This window comes from Canis lupus, chromosome 2 (assembly GCF_003254725.2).
Source record: "Canis lupus dingo isolate Sandy chromosome 2, ASM325472v2, whole genome shotgun sequence".
In the NCBI taxonomy this organism is placed as follows: domain Eukaryota; kingdom Metazoa; phylum Chordata; class Mammalia; order Carnivora; family Canidae; genus Canis; species Canis lupus.
Window position 1 is genome coordinate 40,887,334 of NC_064244.1, and position 12,420 is coordinate 40,899,753.

At 35.3% G+C, this 12,420-nt stretch overlaps 1 protein-coding gene across 2 annotated transcripts in view; it reads left to right on the forward strand.

Moving 5' to 3' along the window:
• The first annotated feature begins 301 nt into the window (after positions 1–301).
• Positions 302–12,420, forward strand: part of SPINK5 (serine peptidase inhibitor Kazal type 5) — an 80,154-nt gene continuing 68,035 nt past the window's right edge. For both annotated transcript variants that reach the window (XM_025447838.3, XM_035713712.2), the window contains exons 1-4: positions 302–447; positions 1,690–1,715; positions 6,830–6,957; positions 8,619–8,691. In XM_025447838.3, the coding sequence (XP_025303623.1) occupies positions 393–447; positions 1,690–1,715; positions 6,830–6,957; positions 8,619–8,691 (282 nt within the window). In that variant the 5' untranslated portion in view covers positions 302–392. The remainder of the gene's footprint in view (positions 448–1,689; positions 1,716–6,829; positions 6,958–8,618; positions 8,692–12,420) is intronic.

A 12,420-nucleotide genomic window follows, 5' to 3' on the forward strand; every position in this document is an offset into this window, starting at 1 on the left:
TTGTCTGCAAAGTTATATGTCTGGTTCTGGTGAAAAATTCAGTTTTTACATAGAGGTATGGAGTTTTAAACATTAATAAAGTTCTTGGGCTTAATCTATTGCCTTTTGGGAGAGGTATCATGAAAACGTATTAGAACTGTGGAAATAGACACTATCTGTTCAAATCTGCCTCCTTGACAGGATACTGAAGGATGGAAACTAAATTGATGTGGTATATTAAGTGTAGCATGACCCAGAACAACTGGTTTTGTAATGTTGGTTGTTGTTGTGGGTGTCACCAGTATTTGCCAGTATATAAAAAGTGAGCTGCATCTCCATGGGTTCAGTCTTAGAGCACCAGCTGGTGAGCAATGCAAGGATCAGACTTGTAACCGACTTACATCATCTTCAACATGAAGATAGCCAAAGTGCCAATGCTTCTGACCCTGGCTCTTTGCCTCATACAAGGTGAGCAATTTGCATATAATCTAAGCCTCTTGCCACACATGGCAAAGTCCTGGTCAAGGACTTGTCTCCTTCCCCTTACTCTTAATATGTTTGTATGTATATATGTACGTGTGTGTGTATAATCTTGAAATATCTTGCCAGACACAGAGTTTTGAAGAATTATATATGTGGCTTAATAAGTATGTTGTTATCTTTAAAAGTGGCAAGTAGTTTGATGTAATCTGAATTTTTATCCATGAGAATTCTTTCTATTAAATCTGTATTAGTTCTGAAAAGCTAATAGATTCTTCTCCATCTTCCCCTCACCGAGCATATCAATTCATACTGACAAGAATTACATATATAATAGATATTTAAAACTTAGATGTATATTTTATAAAGAATAATACTATATTTATAAACTAGCTATTAAAAAGTCAACTTCAATCATCTATTCTTATTTTAAAGTAGTAGTACCTTCCAGCAATATTTTATTTTGTGTTATCAAATCCTAAATGGGTTGAAAGCATTTCTCCTAAAGGCTAAGAGACTTTTGTGGGAAGTAGAAGGTAGGTTTTTGCAGCTGCTGTTTGAATTTGAAGGGAACATGAGTTGCCCAGACTCAGTCTTGCTCTGAAGCATTTGTATTTTTTAAAGGAAGGTCTCAGAGTCAGAAGATCATTATACGTAAATGATGCTCACTTTCCTAAGATAAGTGTGTACATACAAAAAGCAGTCTGTTAATGAAACAGTATAATAGCCTATGATTTTAATGAATCTTAATTTTTGTCAGATCTCTAATTTTTGTAGCGGTAATAAGGAGACAGAGTTGACAGATTTCAAAATATTTCATTTTATGAGTATATATAATATAACTTTATGCTACATTAATTATACTTTTAAATTATAATTGATATGCTATATTCGATATTTGTTATATTATAATTTTAAAAGAAGTCTTTTTACTTTGCTGTGAAAGGATCTCTTTGAAATTAAATATTTTGAGAGGGTAAAAAAGTACGAGTATTATTTTCCAAAGTAATTAGACCTTTATGAGTGACTAGACCTCTGTGAACATATGTACTGGTTTCCTGGTGCAGTGCCCTCATTTTGTTTGCCAAGGTAAATTTTAATGTGTTCAAAAATAATTTGTGGTTTTATAACGTGCCGCCATTAAAATAAGCAGGCACTGCACTGAGTGAATTGTTTATTTGTTGAATATTTTACATTCCCTTAACTTTAGTTTCTGTATTTTTGTCCCAGATGCTGCCAGTGAGGATGAAAATCAGGTTAGTCCTGCTTTTTCTGTTCATTGAATCCATTCCAAGATCTCTAAAGTAAAATGGCCTGTGGCCAACACCTTCGCATTAATAATGCATACATATTATACTGATAGGTACTAATAGCTTTTGTTAAAAACACAGAAACAGGTCTTTATGAAGGAAGACATGAATCACTCACGGACATGCAAACACACACACATCTATCCATGTATTAATGATGGTGGATGTCTGCAAGAGGCAATCTGTCCTGCTAAAGGAGTGCTCTAAAATTCCAAAAACAAACCAGTGAATTAGTATTATTCGATTTAACAACTGACAAGTCATGACAGACATAGAAAGCAGAAATAAGTGTTCTTGTGGCCATTGTGGATAAAGGGGTTGTCTGGACCTTGTATATAGTCAGTGTATATATTTCATTCACTAAATATTTAGTGAGCATCTGTCATCTATCAGTCAGACCCTGTTTGAGTTGTTGGGGATATTGGAAAATAAGGAAAATAGACAAGAATCCTGTCCTTGGGGAACTTACACCTTAGTGGAGGAAAACAGATAAGTTAATAAAGAAATTAGTAAAATATATAGCACATTAAATAATGATTAGTGCTAAGAGGAAAATGAAGGAGGAAGGAAGATAGGAATTTCTGAGGATGGAGGTGGTATCAGTTCTTCTTAGGATAGTCAAGTAAGTTTGCTCTGAAAAGATAGTATTAGAACAAGGATCTGAAGGGAGTAAGTCCTGAAGATAGAAGAACCTGGAATGGTAGAGGCCTTGATTCAGGAGGGTGCTTAGCCAACACTTAGAAATCTTTGGTTTAAGCAATAAAAGAATAATTTCCTATAGAAGTTATTTTTTATCAATTTGGAAAAAATAAGTCCAGAGCCAAACACACACACACACACACACACACACACACACACACACCTATGCCATTAATACAGCACTTAAACAGTGCTAGATATATAGCAAATATGGGCTATGTCTCTTAAAAGCTGTGAACATTAAAATGATAAAACAATAAAACAACCCTTTTCTATAATGAAACTCATAGAACTATTGTTAAAATACTCTCTTGCTATATTTTTCTGTAACAACTTTTTTAAAGAAACATTTCAGGAATGTTCTAGGAAATTTCATCATAGCTTATATTATTTCATCTAAATTTGCTGTGTAAGGAGAGGCTCAAGAAACCTCTATGGGATAAGTAGGGTAGTAGAGTAGAGTAGAAAAAAAGTTGGATTTGGGGGAATCAAAGAACATGCTTACTAGCATGTTAGTTGCTTACTAGCAAAAGAAGAGTATTGTGTAAATCGTATTGTGCAGGAAACCATAATCTTCTTTTTCAGAGTCTTTGATAATGGGTGGTGATTCTGGTGGATATTTCTAATTTTGCAACTGTGACTTTTTATACCATTAAAATCTATTTCACTGGAAAATATTTTTAAAATAAATGTAGCCACCCTTGATGTTGGTATGAACAAGAACACAAAGAAATAACTATGTGTCTGGAAATATTTCTTACAACCGTCTATGTAAATTTTGTCAGAAGTTAAAAGTATTGATTTAGTCTTTCTTACAGTGCTGGAATTTTTATTTTCCAAATTCAGTAGATTGAGTTCTTACTGGTGCCAGAAAACCATGTTGAATGATATAATCATGAGCCAGCACAGCATGGAAAAGTACTGTGGTGATCTCCAAGGATCTTTACCATATACGTGAATTTGTCATCACAGAAGGGTTATTATAAAGCCAAAAGGACCTTGTTAGTGCTCTAACACAGAGTGCGGTTGATGCCAGCTCCTGGGGGATTTTATTGTGCTATTGGAGGAGGGACAGTAGAGGACAATGGGTACATCCCGGCCAGTGAAGGAAGGAGTTGGGCCCTGGAGGGCTTGAGTTGTTCTGAGACACCGGGAGAAAACACAAGCAACAGCAACAATAACAAAACAAAATGGAAATAAGCCAAAGACTGGAAGGTGGACTGCAAGTAAACACTTGCTAAAAAGTCATCCCCCTACCTCAGGATGCTGTTTTGGTGTAGATCTGTTCCTGTTTCAACCCTCCCTTGTCAGTAATTGAGAGGACATTGTTTCCGAGAGAAAATCCACCTCCTGAGAGAAAACCCACCTCCTGCTTTCAATTTGTATGGCCTTTTCCTGTTTTTGCCAAGAGAATACGTTGGATTATTTTGTAACTCAGAAAAACAGCATTGTATTCTATCTTAACTACTTAAACTAATTAATCTTGACCTTCTCTCTGGGTGATGGTTGTCCATCTGTTAAAAAAAAAACAAAGTGGGTCTTTCTAGGAATTAGGCATTCATCTCATTGTGACACTGGAGAAGTCCAATGCAGGAATTATCCTAATTAGTAATGTTCTTTTTCAACTGACCACTAAAACCTTTTAAAAGCTTCATTCTAATGCTTCATAAATCTTAGTTTTCAATACTTTCTTTAAGACCTGCCTCGCAAGGGATATTATTCTATCACAAAAAAACACCAGACTCTTCTCTGATTCTATGACAAAGTTTTATCTAGACTTTATAGAATCAGTTATATCTGGTGAGCTGAGCAGTAACTTGCAATGTTGGCATAAGATACCGTAGAATCAGAGGGACATGTGGGTGGCTCAGTGGTTTAGTGTCTGCCTTCAGCTCAGGGCATGATCCCCAGGTCCTGGGATCGAGTCCCGCTTCAGGCTCCCTGCATGGAGCCTGCTTCTCCCTCTGCCTATGTCTCTGCCTCTCTCTCTCTGTGTCTCTCATGAATAAATAAATAAAATCTTTAAAAAATACTGTAAAATCAGAGACTGAGACACAAGAGGCCCAGTCGTCAGGCTGTTGCCCAAAATTATTGCTGTGCTACTCAGATAAGATCACTGGGTGGTGATAAAAGTATTAGAGATATTTTAGTAGGTCACCATGAGCAAAATTTCCCAGGGCTGGTCTCTGATATTATTTATTTCTTCTTCTTCACCATTAATCATTCTGCAAGTGCTACCAACTGCATCCCATGTTTAAGACGCGAGGTGAAGTACATCATAATCCATTCGACAGTAAGCACAGTTTAGGCAAGAATGCTTCTGCCTTAGTGCCATATCCATGCACCTAGCTATACCCGTGGCACCTAACAAAGTAAATTAATATCATAATGAGTTTTTGTTGGCTGATTGAATGATTATTATAAAGATATAGGAAGCTGGACAGAATTCTTTTTTTTAATTCAATTAACATGTAGTATATTATTGTTTCAAGGGTAGAGTTCAGTGGTTTGTTAACACGCAGTGCTCATTACATCATGTGATGTGCTCTCCGTAATGCCCATCATGCAGTTATTTCATCCCCTAACTCCTTCCCTCCAGCACCCCTCTGTTTGTTTCCTATGGTTAGCAGTCTTTTATGTTTGTCTCCCTCTCTGATTACAACTTATTTTTTCCCTCCCTTCCTCTGTGCTCCTGTTTTATTTCTTAAATTCTACACATGAGTGAAATTATATGATAATTGTTTTTCTCTGATTGACTTATTTCGCTTAGCATAATACACTCTAGCTCCATCACAAATGACAAGATTTCATTTTTTGATGGCTGAGTAATATTCTGTTGTGGATGGATGGATAGATAGATAGATAGATAGATAGATAGATAGATAGATGATAGATAGATAGATATCTTTATCCATTCATCTGTTGATGGACATCTGGGCTCTTTCCGTAGTTTGGCTGTTGTGCATACTGCTGCTATAAACACTGAGGGATAGGTGCCCCTTCCTATCACTGCATTCATATCTTAGGGATATATACCTAGTAGTGTAACTGCTGCATTGTAGGGTAGCTCTACTTTTAACTTTTTGAGGAACCTCTGTACTGTTTTCCAGAGTGGTTGCACCAGCTTGCATTCCCACCAGTAGTGTACTAGGTTTCCCCTTTTTCCACATTCCCACCAACACTTGTTGTTTCCTAACTTATTAATTTTGAGGCTGGACAGAATTCTATAATCAGTTCTTTAAAAGAGGTTGTATTTGTCAGATTTAGAGCAAAGGCTTGATTTAATTTCTTTCTTCTTTTCAAAATAATAATAATTTCTTGCTTCTTTTCTATTTTTTAAAAATATTTTTATTTATGTATTTATTTGAGGGAGAGAGGGAGGAGAGAGAGAGAGGAAAAAAAAAAAACATGTGGGTGGAGGGGCAGAGGGAGAAGCAAACTTGCCACTGAGCAGGGAGCCCAGTGCAGGACTCAATCCCAAGACCCTGGGATCATGATTTGAGCCAAAGGCAGCTGCTTAACCAACTGAGCCACCCCGACACCCTAATTTCTTTTTTCCTGATGCAAACACCTTGAAGCAGTATTTTTTTTTTTTTTTGCAAAATCAAAATAAAACCAAAAAACTCACAAAACTTAGATTCCAAAGGCTTGCTTTAAAGACCCAGTGGATTTTCTAAACTAATAGGAAATATATCATTAAATCAGTACTTTGAGAGCTAATGCAAATGCACCATTGGTTTTAAGGTCCTAGAAAAGAGTGACATATAGCAAGCCTTCCATGAAATATATTGAATTAACCTTTTCAGCAATCTTTTCATGTTCCTTTTGACAGCAATTAGTATTGACCTACTGTGTGCTAGGTATTTTATATGTGTCATATTCCAATAATAATAACAACAACAATAATAAAGGAGAAAGAAAGGGGGAGGAGGATAATGTAAAATATTGATTACTATGTATCAAGCACTTTGAAAGTTTTACATGCTTACAATACTTAATCCTCATAATACATACAGAACATCTGAAATTATATCCTCTATTTTTACAGACAGGGTAAGTTAGCCATTGAGAAGATAATTCGCTAAGGCTATTGGGCTTGTAAAAGACAACCCTGGAATAAAGGTCAGGTCTTTCCATTTCACTAATTGTTTTTGGATGAATGCTTTTTAAGTAGATTTGCAGTCTCCAACAGATGATCCAGTCATTGTTTTTGATTGTGATATTTGTGTCAATTGAGTGAATGGCTTCTCTACAAAGCAAGTATTGGTCATTAAATAATATTGCTCAAGGAAGTTCTTAGAAGGTAAAGTCTTGCTTTGATGAGATTTCAGTAAACATGCTTTTTTTCATCTTTTCCTTAGGAAACATGTAATGAATATCGGGCATTGATGAAAAATGGAAAATTATTTTGTTCCCAAGATAAAAAACTTTTTCAAAGCCCCGATGGAATAGCATTCATCAATAGATGTGCCACCTGCAAAATGATGTTGTGAGTAAAATCTCTCTTTAAGTGTTTGAGTTACCAGCTATCCTCTGGACTAGTGAATGTATTTTTTTTATATTCTGTCAAATATATTTTTCTGAATCTGAAAGGTTAAATAAAAATGCTTAGCAGATCAGTCTGACACCTACTATCAGGTGAAGTTGGATAAATGCCACCTACTTGAAAAAATTTTAATAATCACTCAAATGGCATTCCAAAACATTCCAGAGGATCCAGAGTTAATACCTTCTGTAGCACTTAATAGTCTTTTGAAGATGTAGTTCCACTTTGAGTTTCCTAACTCTGGGAAAAAAGAATTCTTGGGTCTCTTAAGCCCTGACTCTGTTGTATACTCAGGCCTGAGAAAAGCTCCCTAGGAATGATATCAAACTCTCCTTATGGCAGCCAACCAGTAGAAGGATTTAAGCAGGACACACCCTGACCCTGTGAGCTGCCAGTTTCTCTAGACATCTAGGATTACACTAGGATAAGATGGTCTAAAGAATTGATTTTAGCTTCCACCTCCCTGCAGCTCCGGAAGGGTGAGTGTCCTGAAAGTTCACCGACATGTATGCAATGCTTCTTAGTTTGGTTTCCTTCTCTTCAGGGACACCCAAAGGTGGAAGAAGGCTTGGCATCAACCAAAAATCCTCAACTCAAAGTGTTCTAGTTTGTTTTTGAACAAGGAGGTCATCTTTGTTTTCTGACCACTATCAAAACTTCAACACTGATACCAAGCCAATACTAAGCTTATCCATTTAAGATAATTATGTTATAATTAGCTTTTTAAATGCCAAGTGGTATGTCTCAGGGGATTTAATTTGACATAGTGTATAAGTTTGGGATAATGAAGCTGTAATCATCATGCTGCACCTAGTGAAGAAATTGTGGAGGTTGGAAGAAAAGGGCAAGACTTAGGGGATGGGGATGGGGGAGACCCAGGGCAAGCTGAGCAATTCTCTTATTCTCTTGAAAGCTGAATGTAAACCAGCAGATATATTATTTATTATAAAACTTCCTTCTTGTTATATAGGATGCCCTGATAGGAGACTAAAGCTATGAATATGAATATAGTATATTTACTGAAAAATAATTTAAAACAAAAATAAAATGTCTTGAAACATACAAGGTAGCTTATCTCTTTGAAATCACTCAATTATTATTTTTGTTACCTATTTAAATTATGTTGGAGTAAACTTGGTTTCTAATACTGGAAAGGAGATGTACAGGGCATAAAAACTATCTTCAAATGTCTGAATTTGCTCTGTGGGACCTTAGAGTTTAGAACCAGAACCAAAACAGGCAGATAGATTTCGGTTCAGTATGAATATAGTCCTTCAAAGAGACTATTCCAATGATGGTAGAGATGGCTTTTAGAGTTGGTGACCACCGGGATGTTGGAAGCAGTTAAATGGGTGGAGGACTAGTCTGTTGGTTGTGCAGTTAAAAGAAGAGATTCCTGCTTTCTGTAGAGCCATGTCTGAGATTTTTTTCAGCACTGAGGAGAGTTTATGGTAACTTAGGTCATTTCTGCACATATCTACCTCTACTTCTGATATACTAGAGTTAGCTGAGGATAAGAGTCAAAATTAAGTTTGACATGTATATTATTATCCTTGAAATTGGGAAAGCATGTCTAAGCTATGCTACTTCTCACTCTCTTTCAGGGAGAAAGAAGCAAAATCCCAGAAAAGAGCCAGCTATTTAACGAGAGCCTCCCGGGCCATTGCCTCAGACAAGGTGAGATTATCTGAAGTCAACTTGTCATATCTGCTTTCAAGATTATGTCTGACTCTACTTAGAACTGTTTGTTTGTTTCCTAATTACTAGGTCATACCTGTTGTGAAGCCAACTACTTAGAAGGGAGGGAACATGGCTTAGTCCAGGGGTGGGCTAAATATCTGGTACAGCTTGTCCATATGCCCAACCCATGACCCGACTCTCAGAAACCACTTTGGGCACTGACAGACACTAGGAGGTGGAGTAAGGGAGTGTGAGATCTGCCTTCCATGGCCATTTCTCATCCCTCCTGGCCTGCCTCAGCTTCAACAAAAGCCGTCATGGAACTTCAGAACTAAGTTCAAATGTCAGAATTCTTACACTCTGTGTCACTGGGACAATTTATGTCTCTCTCTCTGGGTCTCAATTTTTTCATCTGTGAGACGGAATATGGATCAAATGAGAAACTAACTCTTAAAAGCCAGATACAGTATTTAACATATGTTAGCAGGTGTCTGATTTCTGATTCATTTTATTTTTTCTTTTTTTCCTTCACATTCTCCTGCATGTTCTTTCTGACACCTAGAGAGTTTCCCTAACTCACCTAAAGTTGCTTGTTTACATCTATTTTGCAGATTGGAATACAGGCTAATATATGTTTCAGAAGAGTATTCTGTGGTTAAAAAAATGTTATTAATAAATTTATTAAATTTTTTAATAAAAAGGGAATAAAATGAAAGAAACTGTACAGATGCAAGCCACCACCCAATGATTTTACTTTGTAATTTTCTTAATTTATACAATTTTTTTATTTCTACAAAAAAATTAAAATGCTAGACCCAGATTGAGGGACATTTCTAGCTTACACTCTGTCACAGTAAACTGTTGACAAAGCTGGGGGTTATCACTAGGAATCCTCACAACTACTCATATCTCTCCAATCTCCCAGGTAGCTTCTTCTCCCATATCTTCTTTCTCTTCCTCCTCTCCTCTCCCTGACACATAATTAAAGTGATCAGTCAGGGGAGGCACACCCAAATTACCATAACATCCCTGGATTAACCACGCTAAAATTTTTCCCTGTAAACGTTACTCAGGAATGTCTGAGAATCTCAGTTTCCACAGTAAATCTACTCAACCAAATTCTTTGCTTTAACTCAACCAGTCTCACTTTTAAAAGAGTAACACAGTCACCCCTCAATTGGCCTATCACTGCAAATCCTTTATCTGAGCAAAAGCAAGCAGCTTCTGTCTTTTACAAAATCTGTGGAGGTCAGACAAGTATCCTGGTAAATTCCAATTCTGCTTTGTCACATTTAGAGACGGACTCATTCACTAAGATCTATTCTCCTTCTCCATCCTCTCCTCCCCATCTTTCTCCTTCAAGAAAAACTGATCATGATGTTTTAAGGTATAAAATACAAGCAAATGACAAACAAAAAAATGAAATACACACCCATACCAATTCTAACAAAAGTATTTCTAAATTTGCTAGTCAGATGTTTTCACGTGTAGACACACATTTACTAAATTTGATCAAATAAGATTTTTAAGGAAGAAAATTTTGGAATTCTGAACCTTTATACCTTTCTGTTATCATTTCATGCCTATATTATGATTTTTACCTCTTAAGTTCTTATGGTTACTTGTTTTGCTACCGAGGAAAATATTTATAAATTAAGGTTGTTCACATTTGACTGTGGGCCTTTCGCGTAATTTCTGCTTAGATTTTTACTTGTTTGTGTTTGAATGCACTCATGTAATTAAACTGTTTTTGTTGTTACTTTCTCTTCACCATAAGAGAGAAAAATCTACCCACTTTCTCTGCTTAGATTCCTCCCATCAAAAATCAACCCTGAGGCTCACTTTCAGGATAAGGTGCTCTTTTTGTTCAAGAATTTTCCTCCTACTATAGAGATCCTTTCTCTCTTGCATCATCAATTTCTTCTTCACTAACGTGTCATTTTTTTAACTTTCCAACTCTAATATCCAATCCATCAACAACTCTCATTGGTATTGTCTCCAAAGTGTATCTCAAATATGACTTCTTTTCACCATTTTCATTTCTATCACCCATAGTTCAATTCCTCACAATCTTTAATGTATTTGGTCCATCTAGGGACTTTCATTTTTTAATTGACTCATTTATTCAATGTTTCTCATTGAGTTAGGTTGCCAACTGTGTACGATATTATGTTCATATGTGTGTATATGTGAATTTCTGAGCTCCTTATTCAGATGAGCTCATTCCTTTAATAACTAATTAAGCAGGTCACCTTTCTTAAATCATCTTTCTCCAAGTTGACCTACCTATACATAGATGTATATTTACTTGTATATTAGAAATAAAAAGTTTATTGAGTTTATGAAAAATCCAACTTGAGTTTGGAAACCTGAAGTGATTAGGGGTACAAAGAATTTATAAATAAATTTGAGCAAAATTGACTTTTTAATATTAACTTGCCCAATTCAAGAGCACAGAATACCTTATCATTAATATTATTCATAATAATTTCTGTGTACTTTATGAAATCTATTAAGCGTTTTCCACAGATTTTTATACTTTTTGCTAATACCTAGAAAATTTGTAATTTTACTGATATTTTGCTTGTTTTTTTTGTTGTTTATGGTATTTCTATCTGGTTATTGTTGGTATAGAGAAATTCTATTGGTTTCTACAGGTTGATCTTACATTGAATAGCTTTATGATATCTTCTGTTAATTCTGATAGTTTATCTATTGACTCATCATTTTTTCTTGGTAGTTGATCACATTATCTGCATAATAGGAGATAATAGGTGTTTTATAACTTCCTTTTCCATTTTATCACTCCATTATATCTTCTCCTTTTCTTATATCATTGGCCAGAATCTAGAATTCCATAGTTAAACAATAATAATAATAATGATAATAATGAACATCAGATTGCCTTATCTTCATATATTAAGAAGGAATATATATCTAGGGTTTCTCCATTAAGTATGTTTACTGTAGGTATTTTTAAATAAACTTTAGCAGGTTTAGAAAATTCCTTTCTATTCTTAATCTCCTGAATCTGTTTTAATGAAAATCAAATGTCTTCTATAGCTGTTGAAATAATTTTCTGATTTTTTCTTTTTAAGTCTATTAATGTAATAAATTTCTTGATAAATTTGCTAATGTTAAACTATTAATGTTTTCTTAGGGTAAATCATACCTAACCATAATACATTTTTAATACACTCTTTAATTTGAATAGTTAGTATTTTATTTAGAAAATTTGAAACTATTTTCATAAGTAAAATGAGTGTATACTTTTCTCTTTTTAATTATTTTTGTCTGGCTTTGAAATCAATATAAAATTACCCTGAGAAGTAGCACCTAAGGCTGTGGCTGAATAAGGAGATCAGCAAATCCTTTATCCAGAAAACAACTATAAATTGAGACAAAACTGACCAAAACAACTGTTATAGCACTCTGGAAATTGACAAATAGTCTATGTCAATTTGACTAGCATTTATGTTTGAAAAATGCTAAATTTTGAATTGAAACAATGGTGGTGGTGAGGGCCTGTGATGTTCTTGTTTAGGGATATTGCCATCTTACTCCTGTTGTTTGATTGGTATGGAGGGTCTGCTTTCATAGGGCAGGCTACTCTGAGGGTCAGCAACTGCACCGTCCTTATTAAAGTAATTTAGAGTAGTGGGCAACAATCATATCCAGAGATGTTTTCATTGGATGCCATGATCTTCATTCACTAAGAATAAAGAC